Source organism: Bubalus bubalis, chromosome 11 (genome assembly GCF_019923935.1).
Source record: "Bubalus bubalis isolate 160015118507 breed Murrah chromosome 11, NDDB_SH_1, whole genome shotgun sequence".
NCBI lineage: Eukaryota > Metazoa > Chordata > Mammalia > Artiodactyla > Bovidae > Bubalus > Bubalus bubalis.
Genome location: NC_059167.1, coordinates 100,192,009 through 100,213,972, shown reverse-complemented (window position 1 = coordinate 100,213,972; position 21,964 = coordinate 100,192,009). Strand labels below are relative to the sequence as shown.

Below are 21,964 nucleotides of genomic sequence, written 5' to 3'. Positions count from 1 at the left end.
ATTCTTTTATTTTATATAACTCTGTTTCAAGGGAAAGATATTAGGTCATTCTTTTTTCTCTTTACATGTATCTCTCAAGTAGGAAAGATGAATGTTTGTTATCAGATTAAAATTTTTCTTGACAAAGCCTTCCCTTAATTCTGTCTTTACTTTTAAAGATCATTTTATATCCTTTTAGGGGACAATACGAACTGTCAAAAGTTGATACTGGCTAGAGCTTACTTTTTTACATGCATTCCTTCATCACTTCAACCTACTGCAGTCTCATTTCCATTCCCATCAATTTTTCCCTTCACTGAAACTGTACTTGTCATGGTCGATGCTGTCTCCTCCATGTTGTCACAGCCAGACTGCTGTTCTCGATAAATGTGGCCTTTCTCTCATAGTTAACACTATTGCCCATCCCTTCCCCATTTTCCTTCCTCACCCCTGTCCAACTTCTTTGTCACTAGTTTCTGTAATACTACTCTTTGCTGATTCTTCTTCTATCTAGAGAGGCTGTTCCTTCTTAGGTTCTTTCATGTACTCTCTTGTATGTGCTTGTACCTTAAATGTTGGATGTTCACCAGTAGTATGTTCTTTACTGTACACTGTCTCTGCACAGTTTCTAGGGGCCTTACCTCTGCGTGTAGATTTAGTAATCATTTGTACATTGATAACTTCTAGGCACATCTTATCTGTATCTCTAGCTTAGGATTTTCTCTGTATGAATTCATCTGGTTTCTGGACATCATCATTTGGCAGTAAAATAAAGTATGAATGAAATTAAATGTATTTTTTCTTTATTTACCCTGCTGTTACTTTTCCAGTATTAATCACACTTTACCACACATTGTTTTTCTTTCTCTTTCATTGGACTGTATAACTTGATTTTGTGTCTCTAGTGCCTCAAAATAGTAAAGAAATTTTATTTTTTTCATGCAACAAAATGAATGAAATTGATAATAAAATATATGAAATGTGTTCTTTGGAAACAATTTCAGACTAATAAATAATTGTCTTGCAAGTGTGGTACATATTTTGCTGTTACCTATTTGAACTGAGGGCTTCCCTGATAGCTCAGTTCATAAAGAATCTGCCTGCAATGCAGGAGACCCTGGTTCAATTCCTGTGTCGGGAAGATCCACTGGAGAAGGGATAGGCTACCCACTCCAGTATTCTTGGGCTTCCCTTGTGGCTCAGCTGGTAAAGAATCTGCCCACAATGTGGGAGACCTGGGTTCAGTCCCTTGGTTGGGAAGATCCTCTGGAGAAGGAAAAGGCTACCTACTCCAGTACTGGCCTGGGGAATTCCATGGACTGTATAGTCTGTGGGGTCCCAAAGAGTTGGACACGACTGAGCAACTTTCACTTTCATTTGAACTGAAAAAAGCTATTTTATTACAGGCAGCCAGTTTATTGCTTCAACTTAGACAGAAGTGGCACAGCTTATTTTTACGTCGAATGAGAGCTCCATCCAAACCTTGGTCTCAAGTTGATGAAGCTACTATAAGAGCAATTATAGCTGTTTTAAGCACTGAAGAACAATCTGCAGGCTTACAACAGCCATCTGGGATTGGCCAAAGGCCAAGACCTATGTCTTCAGAAGAACTTCCTTTGGCATCGTCTTGGAGGTCAAATAATAGTAGAAAAAGTTCAGCAGATACTGAATTTTCTGATGAGTCTACTACTGCAGAAAGGTAAATTTATAGCATTTTATTAAAATGAGATATTTTCTCTAGGAAATAGTTATTTATCATAGAATCACATGCTTTTATAATATTTAAAAATTACTTTCTTATAATCTGAGATATGCAAAAAGGTTACAATAAAATGGGAAGAATTTATTACTTTTAAAACTTAATTCTTTTAAGTGTTAGATAATACGAAGAATTTCAAGCTCCTGGGGTCTTGAATTATTTAAAAAGGAATTTTTTTTTTTTTTTTTTTCAGGAAAAGCTCAAAATGTTTAATTTTCAGAATTGACAAATTTAGGGTCTATGAAAAAGATAACAGCATTTTTTATGATGCATTTTAATTCATATATGTCAAGTCATATCTTTCCTAGATACAGCAAAAAGTGTTGGCTATGGCCATTTAGAAGAACTGTCTCCTTCCAAGTCTTACCTAGATATTAATAAAACTGACTGGTTTTTGTACAGAAAAGTACTTTATTCATTTGTTCATACAGGGACATATTAAATGCTTAGTGTTCTTGGTGTGAGGCATATAGCAATGTATAACAAATGAAAAACAAGTCTCTTCAGAAAGGTTACATTTTGTTGAATAGAGGAATACATATATTAAAAATAAATTTACTGTCTTGGCAAAGTTTCTTACAATTTAGCTAAATTCTTTTATCCTTTCTATCATTTGGCAATTAGATGTGAATTTTTTATTATATGATTATTGAGAGCTCTTATATTGAATAATTTTTCCAAAATGTATTTGTTAATGTTGTATTTATAGTGAATGGTTGGCTATGATTTAGAAATATTTCTGGTTGTAAAAATGTTTGTTAGAACCCAATTTGTATTTCTTTATATCAGTTAATTTTTTTTTTTTTTTACTCTGATAGAATGGATAATAGAGACAACATTCTTGCCTGGAATGCTAGTTTGAACAATATAGTAGATATTATCTCTGTGCTAAGAATATTATTTCATTGTTAAAAATTGAAAATAGAAATAATGGAAGCATAAAAGATATGTGATGCTTATTGGTTTTTTTTTTTTTTTTGATGCTTATTGTTTTTCAAGGATCAGATGGAATATTTAGTACCTACTGTCTTTTGGTCAGATTTTACTTATTTGAATGAAGCATAAAGGTGTGTTATCAGTTAAGACTTCAGTAAAAAGGAATAATACATGATGGTTTCCAAGTTTTTCATATATAATATTTTAGGAATAATTCAACCAATTGCTTATAATAATGTGTGCCCCTAAACCATTTTCTCTGATGTAGATACTGCCAAGCAAAAAAGAAAACAGTAAAAAATACATTTTCTACTTAGATACTCCTCTTTTTAAAAAGATTTTTCGAAAAATTTCCTTGAACAAGGGTTATTTCGAATATGTGAATATATTTGCATAGAAATTATGTGGTAGACTTATTTATAGACTCCTCTGTAAAAAAAAAATATATATATATATATTCAGAGGGACTATTTATACACACATGTGTTTATATACATATACATACATACTATACACATACATTTATGAGGAAAATTTTCCTATTTTCTTTATAAAAGTAATGTATACTCATTTAATAAAAATTAGAAATACAGGAGAAAATCATAATTATAATAAAGTGTAATATTAGTTATGCTTTAGAAACTGATTATCTTATAAATTCATTTTTTCTCCTGTGATACCAATATCTGCCATTTTCCTTTCCTTATAGATTGTAGCCTTGCTTTCTTTATTCTTTTATCTTTTGAACAGTGAGATAAAGAATTTCATATACTTTTAGACTTTGTAGTTTTAATAGACAAGGCCTGAAACTGATGTAGCGTGGTGAGAAATAGATTAAGGACTCTTCTGAAGATGTATTTTTGAATGGAGAATAATCTTTCTTTATAATCTTTCTGGAATTGCTTCTTGAAGAAACGGTATTTATAGTTAGAGTTTTCACACTAGGATGGCAAAATATAGATCAGATAATTTCTTTTAATAAAAACATTTTATTAAAGTTATTTTAAAAAGTTTAAGAAACTATTAAAACATGGGAAATGCCCATATCCCATGTTAAAATTAAACCAGTGTTTTTAAATTGTCATTTTTTACATAATAATTTGCTTACAAAGAATAAACATCTTTTCTATAAGAAAAATGAGGTATAACTGAGTTATCAGAATTCTTTGATTCTCTTAAATGAAAATGTAGGTGGAAGGGTCTATACAAATGCTTTGTTTCTACATGCATGAAATTTGAGGGGGAGCCAAAATTTGGGGAGGAAGAGAGAAAAGCTAGAATAGAGCACAGAATCAAAGATCAAATTGGAAACTGCAAAAGTAGGCATTTAGTTCTATTGGAAGTATCAATTTTATTTTAATAAGATATTACCCTCAATTAAGTTCTGTTACCTAGTTTTCAGGTAAATAATCTGCCAGGGTAAGAATGATGGAATTTTAGAGGTATAACTTGATAATTCATTGAATTTTAATTCTTAAAGACAAAAGCCCTGAAAAGTTGGTTTATTATATTCATCAAGTTCTTAATAATTATTCACATGTTTATTCATTATATATTTTTGTTAGCATTTTTAGGCTTTAGCTATTTTATTTGTGAAAGAAATATTGAATCCAAGATATTTATTGAAAGAAAAGCAAAATGTGGGGATAAGCTATTTTAACTTATTTTGAAGGCAGAGTAATTATAATTGCAAGGCTCATGGAAGTTTATGAACTGTTTATGACTTTTTTAATGTTTTGTTTATTTATTATATATAAACACAGCAAAGTAAATGATTGTTGTTCAGTCTCCCAGCTGTGTCCAGCTCTTTGTGACCCTATGGACTGCAGTATTCCATGCCTCTCTGTCCCCCACCATCTCCTGAAGTTTGCCCAAGTTCATGTCCATTGCATCGGTGATGCCATCCAGCCATCTTATCCTCTGACGATTTTCACCTATTTGCTGTATCTACCCAATTATTTTTTTCTTGCTTCCTTTTTTTTTGGTTCACATATTTAAAAATCAGTCTCTCACATCATGTCATTTTACTCCTCTGTATTTAGATTTGAATCTCTTAAAAAATAGAGGCATTTTTCCTATACAATCAAAATCCAATAATCAGTCCCAATAAAATAATCATTTCCCCAATTCTCAAACTATATTTATTTGAAACAGCATTCAGGGAGGACTCACTCATGCACTGTATTAGGGTGTCTTGTTTCTTGAATCTCTTGTGATCTAGAGCTCCTTTGTTGACTTTTCTTAGGGAACTAGGTCAGTGGTATTATGAGATTTACCACATTCTGGATATGTCTCTTTTTATTGCTATACCCTGCATATTTCATGGATGTGGTTAGCTCTCAAGGCTTGATTAGATCCAGTATTTTGGCAAGAACATTTTTTTTTTCTTTTGGCAAGAATATTTTATAGGTAATGCTATAAACTTTATATTATACTGCTTTAGGAAGTACTTAATGTCTTCTTTGTTTTTTAATGTCTGGTTTTCCACTGAGATGTATACTTTTAAAAAAAATTATAAAATTCTTGACTGCCATTTTTGCTGCATTTATTCATAGAATTTTAAAACAGAAGAATCTTAGTGTTTATCTAGTTTAATCCCTTTATTTAATAGCTAAGGATATTAAAGCTCAGATAAATTAAAAGACTTGCCCAGGATCACCTACCTCATTAGTTGTAAATTTAGTTCTGTCTGAAAATCCTCTCTCCTGACTCTAGTCCAGTATTATTTCCATTTTGCCATGCTGTAATTTTTAGTATGCTTTTGAAATCTGTTTGGTTTTAAGATATATGCAAATGGAAGAGAGGTGGAGTAGGTGATTTCCTAGTAAAGGCCATTAGCATAGATGTATTTAAATAATTTTAAAATGTTAAAAGACATTAGGTATCAATATATGACATTATAATTGTTTAGGATTTCTTCTAGACTGTCATAAAAGAGGTTAGGAGTTTGTAAGGGAAATAATACTTGGGTATCTAAATTAAAAATTTTTATAGGTTGTTTTTAATGTATTTTTGTATTGTTTTAAAAAAATGTTATCTTTGTAAGTGTACCCTAATAGTACAACCCTTTCTTCTAAATGTAATAGAAGAATGAAATTGCCTTTTAAAATACTGTTCCATAAATCACAGAATCATTGAACTTTGGTTTGAAATGGAGTCTGCTTTGTATTATGATCTTATGTGTAACTGATCTTTGCTTCCTCCTTTTCACTCAAGAGTATTGATGAAATCTCCAGCTCCAGCACTACACCAACCTCAGAAGTATAAAGACAGAGGAATTTTGCATCCTAAACGAAGCACTGAGGACCGGTCAGATCAATCTTCTGTGAAATCTACAGACAGCAGTAATTATCCAAGTCCTTGTGCTAGTCCCTCTCCTCCATCCTCAGGAAAGGTAGAGTATCAGGGATTTGTAGCACATCTGATGTTACATATTTAAACAAAATTATAAATAATTCTGCTTTTAAATCACTAATCCTGGCCTCTGTTCTAGTTACAAATAAAAGTTTGCAAACAGTAAATTTTTTAGTTTCTCCTGCTTGCCAGATATTTTTGGTCGGTATCATCCAGGGAAGTTTTCATACTAGTAGACCATTCCCTGTGGCATGTGGCTAAGCAGTTCATGATTCCCTTTCTGTATCTTTAGAACCTTTCTTTCGTTAAATACAAATGACAAGAGGAATTTCTTAAATTAATTTTGATTCATACTTTCAGAATTGAAAACAATTATTTTTTTCATTCTTACTTGATTTCTTCAATTCAGTGGTTATATTAAAAATACAACACAAGATGGGGTTAGGAAGATAAGGAAATGTTGATAAAGAATTGAGAACTATGTATCTTTTAAAGTTTGTGATATAAATGATTTCAACTATTTAGAATAATTTTAATTTAATACCTGAATAAGTATTTGGTTAGTGTTTTTTAGCTATGTGATGTAGTTCTGGTGAAAATGTCTGCTAAAATACTATTGTTAAATAAGAGGAAAAGAAATGTTTTTGCAGATTTATATTCTTAGGCTTTAAGAGTATTTTTGTTTTTAAGTGCCTTTATTACGGCATAATTTACATGATAAAATTCACCAATTTAAACTGTTCAATTCAGTGAATTTTGACAAGTGTATGCAATCATGAACTGTATTGTAGTCTCATGGAGAGCAGTCCCATTACCCCCAGATTCTGGTAACCACTAAACTGCTCTTTGTTCTTAAAGCTTTGCCTTTATTTGGAACTTCCTGTAAATGAAATGTATATAACTTTTTGTGACTGGCTTATTTGACTTTTGAAATTGATTTGTAAATTATTGAGTTTATTATATTATTAGTTAGATATAAAATATATAATATTAATATAAAATATATATAATATATTATTACATAATATTATATGTCATAATTAAATGACAATATTATAATTATAGTTATATATGTATTATATTAGTATTACTACAATATTAATATTATAAATATAAATTATACTTAATTTATATTAAATTATATTTTATATAAAGTACATATGTTATATAAAATCATATATAAATTATATATAATATATATTAAATTATATTTAATTTAATTATATTTAATTTAAATTATATTGATAATCTTTTATACTATATAATAAACATTAATATTTATATTATATTATATTAATATTATGTATAATATATCATATGATATATTATAATTATATTGATTATATGATATATATTATAATATAAATAATATATATTATATATGAATATAAATATATAGGAATACATATTATGTAATATGTAATATATAATATAAAAATAAAATATATCATATAAATAAGTAATATATATAAATATATAAATATTATATATAAAATAAGATATAATAATAATATATTAATTATGCAAGTGGAAGATAATATAAGTGGAAGATTAATTAATGTAATTATATTAGTTATATGTTATTATTATTTTATAATTATTATATTATCATTTTATTACTTGTTATTGCTGGATAGTAAGTACTCTATTGTGTGGGTATATCCTGTTCAGTTCAGTTCAGTCGCTCAGTCATGTCTGACTCTTTGTGACCCCATGGACTGCAGCATACCAGGCCTCCCTGTCCATCACTAACTCCCGGAGTTTACCCAAACTCATGTCCCCTGAGTTCATGCTATCCAACCATCTCATCCTCTGTTGTCCCCTTCTCCTTCTGCCCTCAATCTGTCCCAGCATCAGGGCCTTTTCAAATGAGTCAGTTCTTCACATCAGGTGGCCAAAGTATTGGAGTTTCAGTTTCAGCATCAGTCCTTCCAATGAACACCCAGGACTGATCTCCTTTAGAAAGGACTGGTTGGATCTCCTTGCAGTCCAAGGGACTCTCAAGAGTCTTCTCCAACTTCACAGTTCAAAAACATCAATTCTTCAGTGCTCAGCTTCCTTCATAGTCCAACTCTCACATCCATACATGACGACTGGAAAAACCACAGTATTGACTAGACAGACCTTTGTTGGCAAAGCAGTGTGTCTGCTTTTTAATATGCTGTCTAAGTTGGTCATAAATTTTTTTCCAAGGAACAAACATCTTTTAATATCATGCCTGCAGTCACCATCTGCAGTGATTTTGCAGCCCCCCAAAATAAAGTCTGTCACTGTTTCCATTGTTTCCCCATCAATTTACTATGAAGTGATGAGACCGGATGCCATGATCTTAGTTTTCTGAATATTGAGTTTTAAGCCAACTTTTCACTCTCCTCTTTCGTTTTTATCAAGAGGCTCTTAAGTTCTTCCCTTTGTACCAAAAGGGTGGTGTCATCTGTATATCTGAGGTTATTGATATTTCTCCTTGCAATCTTGATTCCAGATGTATCACAATATGTTTATCTATTCACCATTCATGGACTTTTGGATTGTTTCTACTTTTTGACTATTATGAATAATATTCAGGTACAAATCTTTATATACAGATATATGTTTTCTGATCTTGGGTACATACCCATGAGTATGTTTGTTGGGTTGTGTGGTAAGTGTAACTTTATAAGAAACTACTCAACTGTTTTCCAAAATAGCTGCACTTTTCTCTCTCCCCTTCAATAATCTATGAGGATTCCATTTGCTCAATATTCTTAACAGTACTTGACATTACTAGACTCCTAATTTTAGCTATTTAGGTGTATAGTGATGCTCCATTGTAGTTTTAACTTGCATTTTCCCAATGATTAAGTGTTATATTGACCATCATTTCACATGCTTTTTTCCATTTCTGAATCTTTGGTGGTCTGTTCAAGTTTTTGTTTAACTTTTTTAGATTGTTTATTGGTTGTCTTTTTTTATTTAGTTGTAAGAGTTCTCTATACAAGTTTTAATTATCTGTGTTGTAAACACTTTTTTCAATAGTCTGTGCTTGCATTTACATTTTATTAATGGTGTCTTTTTTTGTCCTCATGTAACCATCACTTTATTTATTTAAGAGTGTTTTTAACTTTTTTTAGTTTTTAATTTTTTATTGAGGTATACTTGATTTACAATATCATATTAGTTTTAGGTGTACAACATAATGATTCAGTATTTTTATGGATCATACTCTCTTTAAAATTGTTACAAAATAATGGTTATATTTTCTTCTTCTATACAATGTGTCCTTGTTACTTATTTATTTTTAATTTAATTTTTATTTTATATTAGAGTATAGTTGGTTTATAATATTGTGTTAGTTTCAGGTATACATCAAAGTGATTCAGTTATCTTTTAAAGAAAAATGCTTTTAATTTTAATGGAAGTCCGTTTAATTTATTTTTTCTATTTCATCTGTATTTTCTATTACAGTTCATATATTTTGTGTCCTAAGAAGCCCTTGCCTAATCAAAGATTCCAGAGATTTTCTGCTGTGCTTTCTTCTAGAGATTTTATAGTTGGAACTCTTGGCATGCTGTACCTCTCTTGGTCATGATGTATTACCCTTTTAAAATATTACTGGATTTGATTTTGTTCCATCAAAAATTTTATTAAATGAGGGATCTTTGTTTATGAGGGATGTTATTTTCTAGTTATCTTTGTATGATTTTGGTATCAGGGTTGTGTGGTTATTTTATGGTTAGTGGGGAAGTGGTCCTTTAACTTCAATTTTTTGAAAGAGATGTATAGGCTAAATATTATTTCTTCCTTAAGTGCTTGATGGAATTCACCACTTAAGTCATTTTTACCTTATCCTAATTGTTGGGGTCTTTTAATGGACCAGGACCTGGTGGTCCAGAGGGGACAATAAGAAAAGTGAAAGAGAGAAAGAGGCTGATACTCCCTGGCTTACGCAGAGAACCAATGAAGTCCTTGACACAGGACTTGCATCTCTCACGAAGGCACTGGGTGCCCTCTTGAGGGGGAGGTGAAGGCACAGGGCGCCTTCTCGAGAGAGTCTTAGAAGCCCGGGAAGGAGAGTGAGCAAGACAGGTTTCTGCGCTCCAGAGAATTAGCCGAGGGGAGAGAGAGAGAGAGAAAGAAAGAAAGACATGGGGACCCAAGCTCTGATGGAGCAAAGGTGCTTTATTAGCAGAAAGGCAGGCTTGTATATCTTTAGTAAGATGATTACTCAGCTATTACACAGGATGAAATTTTATCAATAGCCACAATATGGATAGTCTAATACATACAAGGTCTCTGACGCTGAAAAGAGTCATTGCCTGTCTCATCTCATGACCTGAGTCTTGAGAACTGCATGCAGCTTTACTCATTCTTGGAATAGGAACTGATGCGGAACAGAGAATCCTTGAGAAATAGAAAACGGCATGCAGGAATCCTCCTGTTAAATGTTCCCTGACACCTAATGTATCTTGAATCAGTATTATGCCCTTTCAGTTATAGTTTGAGAACCTTGCAACAGTATGCTTATATTACCCTTCAGTCCTTTGTTGATATTGGTTTCTTACATTTTATTTCTACATGGTACAAATTCAGAATATATTAGTTTTTATTTTACACAATTACCTTTTTATCAAAAGTCAAGAAAATGTCTTTTATATTTACTCAATGTCTAACATTTCCTGTGCTTTTTATTCTTTTGTGTTGACATGAATTTCTATCTTGGATCATATACTTCTGCCTGAAAACCTTCTTTTAACATTTCTTTAGGTACAGATCTGTGGGAAATGAATTATTTTAGCTTTTGTGTAAAAATTTTTTTTCACTTTTGTTTTTTTTTTTTTTTTTTTATTTATTTATTTTTTAATTTTATTTTATTTTTAAACTTTACATAACTGTATTAGATTTGCCAAATATCAAAATGAATCTGCCACAGGTTTACATGTGTTCCCTATCCTGAACCCTCCTCCCTCCTCCCTCCCCATTCCATCCCTCTGGGTCGTCCCAGTGCACCAGCCCCAAGCATCCAGTATCGTGCATCGAACCTGGACTGGCAACTCATTTCATACATGATATTTTACATGTTTCAATGCCATTCTCCCAAATCTTCCCACCCCCCTAACCCTAACCTAGAATTATATACACAGTAAAAATATCTTTCAAAAACAAAAGTGAATATATATGGAATTCACTTTTGTTTTTGAAAGATATTTTTACTGTGTATATAATTCTAGGTTGACAGATGATTTTCTTTCATTACTATAATACTATCATATGGGCTTCCCTGATAGCTCAGTTGGTAAAGAATCCGCCTGCAATGCAGGAGACCCTGCTTTGATTTCTGGATCGGGAAGATCCACTGGAGAAGGGATTGGCTACCCACTCTAGTATTCTTGGGATTCCCTTGTGGCTCAGCTGGTAAAGAATCCACCTGCGATGCGGGAGACCTGGGTTCAATCCCTGGATTGGGAAGATCCCCTGGAGAAGGTAAAGGCTACCCACTCCAGCATGGGGTTGCAAAGAGTTGGACAGGACTGAGAGACTTTCACTTTCACATTAGTAGTTTATATAGTTTCTGATGGGACGTCTACTATCATTCTTATCTTTCTTTCTCCATATATCATTTGTCTTTTTTTGCCTAGCTGCTTTTAAGATTTTCTTTTTATCACTGGTTTTTGGCAATTTGATTTTTATATGACTTGGCCTGGTCCTCTTTGTATTTCTTCCTTAATCTGTTTATGTATAGTTGCCATTGATTTTGGGAAATTTAATACCATGTATTTTTTTATATCTCACCTCTTCCCCACTTCTTTTCTAGAGTTCTAGATATACAAATGTAATACTATTGGATATTGTTACACAGGTCACTGATACTCTCTTCATTTTTTTCAGTTATTTTTGTCTCTTCATTTGAGATTGTTTCCATTGCTGCATCTTTAAGTTCATTAATTTTTTGTTTGTAGTCTCTAATCTGATATGCATTCTTTCTAGTGTACTTTTGCTCTAAATACTTTATTTTCATCTCCAGACCTTCCTTTGAGTATCTAAAAAAAAATACCTTCTATTTCTCCTCTCATCATATTTATGTTTCTTCTACCTTCTTAAACATAGTGTCATGTATTGAGAATAGCTTCTTTAAATTCTTGTCTCCTAATTTCATCATCTGTCATATCTCAATTTGTTCCCGTTAATTAATTTTTTTCCTGGTTGTGGTCATAGTCCTGTTTGTTTGCATCCCTTAAAATTTTGTTTGGGTGCGAGATTTTTGTTTTATTCATTTAAATAGTGTTAGACATTGTTCTGATACACAGTTAAGTTAGTTACAATCAGTGTAATCCTTCCAGGACTTACTTTTAAGCTGTGTTAGGGTGGGTCTGGGCACAGGGCAGTTTTTATTCTGGTCCTAATTTATTTCCAGTACTAAGGTATGATTTCCATGGGCTGATGTGCTAGGTATTACATGTTCTTTCCATTCTGTCTGGGAAAAAGATGAAATATTCCCAACCATGTGTGAGCTCTAAGAACTCTTTTTCTTTGAATTTTTCCTTGCTTCAGGTCATTGTTTCTGACTATGTTCAGGTCTTTACTTAGCCAGAACCTTGTGAGGACCCCTTCTGTAGTCCCCTGTTCTCTTCCCATGCAGCTCCCTTCTATCTGGTGCTGCTGCTGCTGCTGCTCAGTCGCTTCAGTCGTGTCCGACTCTGTGCGACCCCATAGACGGCAGCCCACCAGGCTCCCCCGTCCCTGGGATTCTCCAGGCAAGAACACTGGAGTGGGTTGCCATTTCCTCCTCCAATGCATGAAAGTGAAAAGTGAAAGTGAAGTCGACCAGTCATGTCTGACTCTTAGCGACCCCATGGACTGCAGCCTACCAGGCTCTTTCATCCATGGGATTTTCCAGGCAAGAGTACTGGAGTGGGTTGCCATTGCCTTCTCCGTCTATCTGGTACACTGCCATGCAAAACCTAATTAATGTGGCCTCTAAACTGTAAGTTCAGTGAGACCATTGGATTCCATTTGTGTTTCCCTTCCTGCATTGTCACCTGGAAATTGTATCCAGGCAGTAAGCTGGAGCAGTTTTTGTTTTGTTTTCAGTCTTTGCAAGTTTATTAAGATATTTTCTGAAAGTACATTTGGAGTATAAATCAGAGTTGATTATTCTGAATGCTCTGAAAATCAGTACTTGGTTTTAGTTCTTTGACCTCACTTTGATTGAGCCTTGTGTAAGTTTTCAGCCATGATAGAGCTACTTATATTTGTTGCATATTTGGTAAAATATTTTGGTTTATATATTTAGAAGATGTTATTTAATTGAACCTATTGATTTTTATTTATTTACTTATTTTTACTTTTACTTTTATTTATTTATTTATTTCATTTTTTTAACTTTACAATATTGTATTGGTTTTGCCATACATCAACATGAATCTGCCACAGGTGTACACGTGTTCCCCATCCTGAACCCCCCTCCCACCTCCCTCCTCATACCATCCCTCTGGGTCATCCCAGTGCACCGTCCCCAAGCTTCCTGTATCCTGCATCGAACCTGGACTGGCGATTCGTTTCTTATATGATACTATACATGTTTTAATACCATTCTCCCAAATCATCCCCCCTCCCTCTCCCACAGAGTCCAAAAGACTGTTCTATACATCTCTGTCTCTTTTGCTGTCTCGCATACAGGGTTGTTGTTACCATCTTTCTGAATTCCATATATATGTGTTAGTATACTGTATTGGTGTTGTTTTTTCTGGCTTACTTTGCTGTGTATAATAGGCTCCAGTTTCATCCACCTCATTAGAACTGATTCAAATGTATTCTTTTTAATGGCTGAGTAATACTTCATTTTGTATATGTACCACAGCTTTCTTATCCATGCATCTACTGATGGACATCTAGGTTGCTTCCATGTCCTGGCTATTATAAACAGTGCTGCGATGAACATTGGGGTACACGTGTCTCTTTCTATCCTGGTTTCCTTGGTGTGTATCCCAGCAGTGGGATTGCTGAGTCATATGGCTGTTCTATTTCCAGTTTTTTAAGGAATCTCCACACTGTTCTCCATAGTGGCTGTACTAGTTTGCATTCCCACCAACAGTGTAAGAGGGTTCCCTTTTCTCCACACCCTCTCCAGCATTTATTGCTTGTAGACTTTTGGATTGCAGCCATTCTGACTGGCGTGAAATGGTACCTCACGGTGGTTTTGATTTTCATTTCTCTGATAATGAGTGATGTTGAGCATCTTTTCATGTGTTTGTTAGCCATCTGTATGTCTTCTTTGGAGAAATGTCTATTTAGTTCTTTGGCCCATTTTTTGATTGGGTCGTTTATTTTTCTGGAATTGAGCTGCAGGAGTTGCTTATATATTTTTGAGATTAGTTGTTTGTCAGTTGCTTCATTTGCTATTATTTTCTCCCATCCTGAAGGCTGTCTTTTTACCTTGCTTATAGTTTCTTTTGTTGTGCAGAAGCTTTTAAGTTTAATTAGGTCCCATTTATTTATTTTGCTTTTATTTCCACTATTCTGGGAGGTGGGTCATAGAGGATCCAGCTGTGATGTATGTCAGAGAGTGTTTTGCCTATGTTCTCCTCTAAGAGTTTTATAGTTTCTGGTCTTATGTTTAGATCTTTAATCCATTTTGAGTTTATTTTTGTGTATGGTGTTAGAAAGTGTTCTAGTTTCATTCTTTTACCAGTGGTTGATGAGTTTTCCCAGCACCACTTGTTAAAGAGATTGTCTTTTCTCCACTGTATATTCTTGACTCCTTTGTCAAAGATAAGGTGTCCCTAGGTGCATGGGTTTAATCTCTGGGCTTTCTATTTTGTTCCATTGATCTATGTTTCTGTCTTTGTGCCAGTACCATACTGTCTTGATGACTGTGGCTTTGTAGTAGAGCCTGAAGTCAGGCAGGTTGATTCCTCCAGTTCCATTCTTCTTTCTCAAGATTGCTTTGGCTATTCAAGGTTTTTTGTATTTCCATACAAATTGTGAAATTATTTGTTCTAGCTCTGTGAAAAATATCGTTGGTGGCTTGATAGGGATTGCATTGAATCTATAGATTGCTTTGGGTAGTATACTCATTTTCACTATATTGATTCTTCTGATCCATGAACATGCAAAAGAAACAAAGGAGACCATAGCAAAAATAAACAAAGCCAAAAGCTGGCTCTTTGAAAGGATAAATAAAATTGACAAACCTTTAGCCAAACTCGTCAAGAAACAAAGGGAGAAAAATCAAATCAATAAAATTAGAAATGAAAATGGAGAGATCACAACAGACAACACAGAAATACAAAGGATCATAAGAGACTACTATCAGCAATTATATGCCAATAAAATGTACAGTGTGGAAGAAATTGACAAATTCTTAGAAAAGTACAACTTTCCAAAACTGAACCAGGAAGAAATAGAAAATCTTAACAGACCCATCACAAGCACGGAAATTGAAACAATCAGAAATCTTCCAGCAAATAAAAGCCCAGGTCCAGACAGCTTCACAGCTGAATTCTACCAAAAATTTAGAGAAGAGCTGACACCTATCCTACTCAAACTCTTCCAGAAAATTGCAGAGGATGGTAAACTTCCAAACATTCTATGAGGCCACCATCACCCTAATACCAAAACCTGACAAAGATGCCACAAAAAAAGAAAACTACAGGCCAATATCACTGATGAACATAGATGCAAAAATCCTTAGTAAAATTCTAGCCATCAGAATCCAACAACACATTAAAAAGATCATACACCATGACCAAGTGGGCTTTATCCCAGGGATGCAAGGATTTTTCAATATCCACAAATCAATCAATGTAATACACCACATTAACAAATTGAAAAATAAAAGCCATAGGATTATCTCAATAGATGCAGAGAAAGCCTTTGACAAAATTCAACATCCATTTATGATAAAAACTCTCCAGAAAGCAGGAATAGAAGGAACATACCTCAACATAATAAAAGCTATATATGACAGACCCACAGCAAACATTATCCTCAATGGTGAAAAATTGAAAGCATGTCCCCTAAAGTCAGGAACAACACAAGGGTGCCCACTCTCACCACTACTATTCAACATAGTTTTGGAAGTTTTGGCCACAGCAATCAGAGCAGAAAAAGAAATAAAAGGAATCCAAATTGAAAAAGAAGTAAAACTCTCACTGTTTGCAGATGACATGATCCTCTACATAGAAAACCCTAAAGACGCCACCATAAAATTACTAGAGCTAATCAATGAATATAGTAAAGTTGCAGGATATAAAATTAACACACAGAAATCCCTTGCATTCCTATACACTAATAATGAGAAAATAGAAAGAAATTAAGGAAACAATTCCATTCACCATTGCAACGAAAAGAATAAAATACTTAGGAATATATCTGCCTAAAGAAACTAAAGACTTATATATAGAAAACTCTAAAACACTGATGAAAGTAATCAAAGAGGGCACTAATAGATGGAGAAATATACCATGTTCGTGGATCGGAAGAATCAATATAGTGAAAATGAGTATACTACCCAAAGCAATCTATAGATTCAATGCAATCCCTATCGAGCCTATTGATTTTTAAAGGTCAAGTTTCATTTCAAGAATTATCCATTCTTTTTTAGGGTTCAAAATCTCCTTCACCAAAACCAAACATGCCTATTCGATACTTCATAATGAAGAGTAGCAATCTGAGAAACCTTGAAATTTCTCAACAGAAGGGTATCTGGTCTACAACTCCTAGTAATGAGCGGAAGCTAAATCGAGCCTTTTGGGAAAGCAGCATGGTGTACTTGGTATTTTCTGTTCAAGGATCTGGACATTTCCAGGTGAGCCATCCTGAAACAGTAAAAGGGCATTATTCTGGCTGTAGGTTAGATCAGTTAAATCATAGAGGTTAAAAACAAGCTGGATTTTTATTGCATTGGAACATAAGAATGCACTGTGCTTGACTAAGGATGAGGAATATATTGCACCTCTTCAAAGGAATGATATATAGGGATCCTTATTTTTGCCTTGTTTTGCTAGAGTCTTTCCAGATAAACAACTTTTCCTTCTGAGGACAACTTAAGATGGTGGATTAAAAGTAATGAGAAGTGTGACTTTTTGATAAAATGTTTATTTAAATAGTGCCAAAGAGATTAGTCTGACCATCAGAAATTAAGTGTGTTTCTTAACTCAGCTTGACTTGATGTATATCTGAATTTATAAAATAATGGATTTATTATTAGATATAATTATCATTTTTTGAACTAAAAACCTAGAAGTTACATTGTATTCATAAGGTAATGGAATAAATGTGGGTTTAGAACTATGATACATTATTTAGAAAATATGTGTTTGTATTTAAAATTACATTAGAAAGCTGAAATTGGTCTTTCCTCTAAAATTTTCTAATTCATCTTTTTATAAGAAATGCTTAATGAATAGCTTTCTGGAATTTTGTTAGGTATCTATTATTTTTATATTACATTGTTACCTTAACAAAAGTACAAAACCTCAGGGCTTTCTCAGATAAATTGAATTCAGAGGTCTTAATATCATCCACCCCTTTTCCCTCATTTTATTCACAGGGATTTTCTAGAATGTCTTCTGAGATAGGAAGGGAGAAGAGTCAGGATTGGGGCTCAGCTGGACTAGGAGGAGTGTTTAAGGTGGAGTGGATACGGAAAGAAAGTCTTCCCTTTCAGTTTGCACACCATTTACTCAATCCTTGGAATGACAACAAGAAAGTCCAGATAAGCAGAGATGGGCAGGTATAAGATGGCATTTAATACTTTTCTTCCACTGTTTTGTTTGGCTGTTATTCAGTGATTTGTTTGAGGAACAAAGACAAGAATACAAATTGTATATTCCAAGTGCACATGGGAAGATAATGGTTCAAATTTGTAGAAGAGTTAATTAAAAACCTACTTGCAAAGTGCCTGACAGAGCTCTTTTTTTTTAGCATTTTGTAAACCTGACTTAGCTCTGTCATTGTATATATAATCTTTCACGTCAGTTCTTGGAGGTTCCTATTGTTTAACTAACTTAATATGATCAAAACCTAGTGTAATTCTGAAGTAATTTCACTAAAGTCTAAGGATAAGAACAGTATCTAAGTTCTTTATGGATTTAACTAATGGTATAAATAGCAATTTTATATTTTTGTGACTTGTTTTATTTCTGTTATACTTTGCCTTCATGATACCCTGATAGGCATTTTAAACTAGTTAAGGTGATGGGAATTAACATATATATTGATGACTGTGCTAGCTTCTTTACATGAGGTAGTTCAGTTCTTAAGCCTAAAATAAGTTATTGACCAAGTTTTTTGTAGGAGAAAATAGATTCAGAGAATCTATTTAGAGAGTTATCTAGTCTTGCTAAGGCTACATCTAATACTTCATCTGAACAAGTGTGACTGTTCAAATAACCACTTGAAAACTGTTAAGGTTCTTTTTAAGTGCACATAATGTCACAAGAGGACAATAAATGACATTCTTTTCAATATGTAAGAATATTTTAATTTTTATTTGATAGTAATTTTGAAATAAATTTCATTCCTTAAGAATATTATATAGTATCTAAGATGGTTTCTTGAGGGAAAAAACGCAAACATCTAATATGCTAAGTATTAACATAAACCTTTGGAAGTACAAAAGCTGAGTACTTTTGCTAAATCTTCATGAAAACAAAATTCACTATTTCCTGGCAGAAAAAATTCCAGAAGAACTCCCCAGAAATTTTTCACCATTTTGTCATGGGTAGTTGTAATATTTGCAGGTTAACTGCAATCTTGGATGTCAGGAAGTCAACTCTAAATCTTCATGAAAAGCATTAGAGCAGTGAAGGCATAACACATGATTTTAGTAGAAATATGAAATTTGATTTTCTTACATTTTTATCAGTATAGGTTTCAATCTAGTTGTTTTTATGTTTATTGTGACTTTTGGTTTATCTAGGAACTAGAACCTCAAGTTGGTGAACAGTTGCTCCAGTTATGGGAACGCCTTCCATTGGGAGAAAAAACCACAACTGATTAATATTCAGGTTATACCATACTTAACTTTGAGTACAGGCATTATTTGTTATCATTAAGGAAATCTTTCAGATTATTTATATTTTCTTTTTTTTTCTTCTTTTTTTGTTTTTAACCCTTACAGAACTCTTAGCTTCAGAAGAACATCATGCCTCCTTATAACCATTGAATGCACTGATGTCCAAAAACTGAGATGGGGTTGTGTTATGAATGAGCTTTTCTGGTTGAAAGTGTTGCTTGAGGACCACCATCTTCATATAAAAGAGAAAAGGATAATTTAATTTTTATAGTGATCATAGGGAATGATTATATGTTTGTTAATATGTTTATAATTGAATGAAATAGTTGTTTCTTTATTTAACACAGCAGCAGTTAACATATTTACTTTGAAGTTAAACATTTGTTTGAAACACTGACTTAGATCTCTAATTGGTGATTTGTTTTAATGCAAGATAAATTGTTTACTTTTAAGAAAGGTCTGATTTTATCTGTCCACCTGAGCACCATTATAGAAGAGTCAACTCTAAAGATTTATGATTAAAAACAAGCAAAGAAAGGCAAATGACCAAAATCAAAAAATATCCCTTTAAAAAAGTGTGTGCTAATTAAGGACTATTCATTCTGCCATTTTTAACCTGAAGTACATTAAGGAAAAAAAAAGAAGAAGAAAGAATCTTCTTTTTCTGCAACTATATGAAACACAGTAAAAACTGAAGAAAGGCAGAATTCCTTCCTGACTTGAATCAGATCAGATTAAGCGCTTAATAGAGGTGCTACCTCTATTAACCTGATGTGTCCAAACCATCCTTTCTCCTACATGACAATCTTCACTTATCTCTGATACAAAAACAGTGATTATGAACTCTTTGTTTTGGCTAGAGAAACTTTATTTAGACAAGTTAAAAATTTAAGCAAGTTATACAAGTTGGGGGAAAAAAAATGCTTGTAACAGTTAATGGTAACTTGGTTTCTGTATGTTTTCGAAACTGAGGCTCCAAACAACACACAATGTTTTCTAGTACTTTTATCCTACTTATGTTTCCAGGTAAGATTTCTCTCTCACTCTTTTTTTTTTTTTTGCATTTGTCGTTTAATAAACGAAGAGTAACTGTTTGTAAACCCATGTTAGTGCCAACTCTTGGCATTTCTTTGCCATCTCAGAATTATTTGGTTTGATCTCTTTACCACAGTTGTCTATAAAATTTCCTAAGAGGCTTTCTGAAGGGAAATGGAAGTTCATGGAGAAATGAAAGAAATGTCTTGGTTACTGAGTTTTAAGTGAAACAGGTTTGATAGCACTTCTCATGATGCATTAGGGTCATTGCTATGTAACAAAAACCAACATGAAACTAATTTAAACACAAAAAGTAAATGCTCTGCTTCTTTATTTAAAAATAAAGAAGTGAAAAGTCATTCATCAACATAAAATCTTGGGCACTCTTCTCTACTTTCTCTGGGAAAGCATTGTATATTGGGGCATTAGTTTAAAATGCCGGCCGTAACTTTTGCTTGTACTTGTAGTTACTGGGATTTTGTTTGTTTTATACTTTGAAACATACCTGTAAATTGAGCCTGTGTGAATTATGTTCCACTATATGTATATTACAGTTCTTTTCCTATTAGAGCAAGTTGTGGTTTTCTGATAATGTATACATTTATTTAGGTATATATTTAGCAGTTCACAGTATTCTAATCTGGAAGTAAGAACTTCTAAAAAATAGAACTTGTTTCAATTTCCACCTGTTTTCTAATATCTATCCCTGTATGTAAATAATGAGTTTGTTGATATTTAAGATGAACACAATTTGAATGTAATTAAAATGCTGTTTTTTTTGAGAGAGATGAACTTTAAATATACTTATTAAATGAAATTCTATTAAATCATTTAGATTTTGTTATTTATGACATTATCAATGATCAACAATTATCCCTTGAGATATTAATGAATTTCATACACTTTGAAGAATACTAAATTGCAGTAGAAGGTGATGGCCTCATATCAGTACCTTTCCTTAGAAAAAATTACCTTATTATGATAGGGGCATGAGAAAAATCCCAAGACATGTTTTAACATAAAATCTTCTGATTATTAATAGGCTATGTAGCTGTCCACCTTGTGTTCTCAAGACAATGCATTATGTACTGTGCCATTGTATCCAGCCTCACTCTACCAATTACAGCAAAGATAAACAGTAAGGAAAGAATAATCTCAATTGAGTACTTCAAGGAAAGATGTGTTCATTTAAGAATTTGTTCTCAGAGACTCATTCTTCACCGTTTAAAATCTTACATCCCGAGACAGAGAAAATGTTGAGAAATAAGTCAAATGAACTTTACACCTGGATCAACACCAGAGTGAAAAACTGGACACACTTCACAGGTGACCACACGTCTTGGTCTGAGTGCGCTTCTCATACTCAGATCCTCACTGTGCTGCTGAAATCTCCATGATTGCTCTCTACCCAGAGGCCCACACAGCGCAGGCAAGGTGGCCAGGGCCACTGGATGCATCGTGGTCTTCCTAGCCAAATATGAATTTCTACTTGGCTGTCTAATAAAATCTCAAATTCAGTATATTCAAAATTTAGCCGCAATTCTTTCACCACATCTGTTCCACTTAAAGTTGTCCTGTTTTTGATTAATGCCACTTTCATTCTTTTAGTTGTTCAAACCAGAAAACTTGGAGTTACATGTGATTGCTTTATTTCTCTCAATCCAATCCATGGGAAAATTTTCTTGGGTTCAGTTTCAAAATATGTCTAGACTCCAGCTGTTTCTCACCACGTGTGTCACAACTACTCTGGACTGAGCCACCTTCATTCCTAAGACGTCTTCCCTTTTCTACCCCTTCCTCATGCTACCAGTCTATTTTCAACACAGAATCAGTCTTTAAAAACATTGAATCAATTTGTATTATTCTGTTTGCTCAAAACCCTGCATTGGCTCCCTGATTCACTC

General features: G+C 33.2%; 1 protein-coding gene across 4 annotated transcripts in view; it reads left to right on the top strand.

The window, feature by feature from the left end:
- YTHDC2 (YTH domain containing 2) overlaps positions 1-20,890 on the top strand; it is a 71,374-nt gene extending 50,484 nt beyond the window's left edge. For all 4 annotated transcript variants that reach the window (XM_006078264.4, XM_044925508.2, XM_044925507.2 and 1 more), the window contains 6 exons: positions 1,386-1,678; positions 5,891-6,068; positions 16,611-16,814; positions 17,559-17,741; positions 18,930-19,017; positions 19,131-20,890. In XM_006078264.4, the coding sequence (XP_006078326.4) occupies positions 1,386-1,678; positions 5,891-6,068; positions 16,611-16,814; positions 17,559-17,741; positions 18,930-19,010 (939 nt within the window). In that variant the 3' untranslated portion in view covers positions 19,011-19,017; positions 19,131-20,890. The remainder of the gene's footprint in view (positions 1-1,385; positions 1,679-5,890; positions 6,069-16,610; positions 16,815-17,558; positions 17,742-18,929; positions 19,018-19,130) is intronic.
- The last annotated feature ends 1,074 nt before the right edge of the window (positions 20,891-21,964 follow it).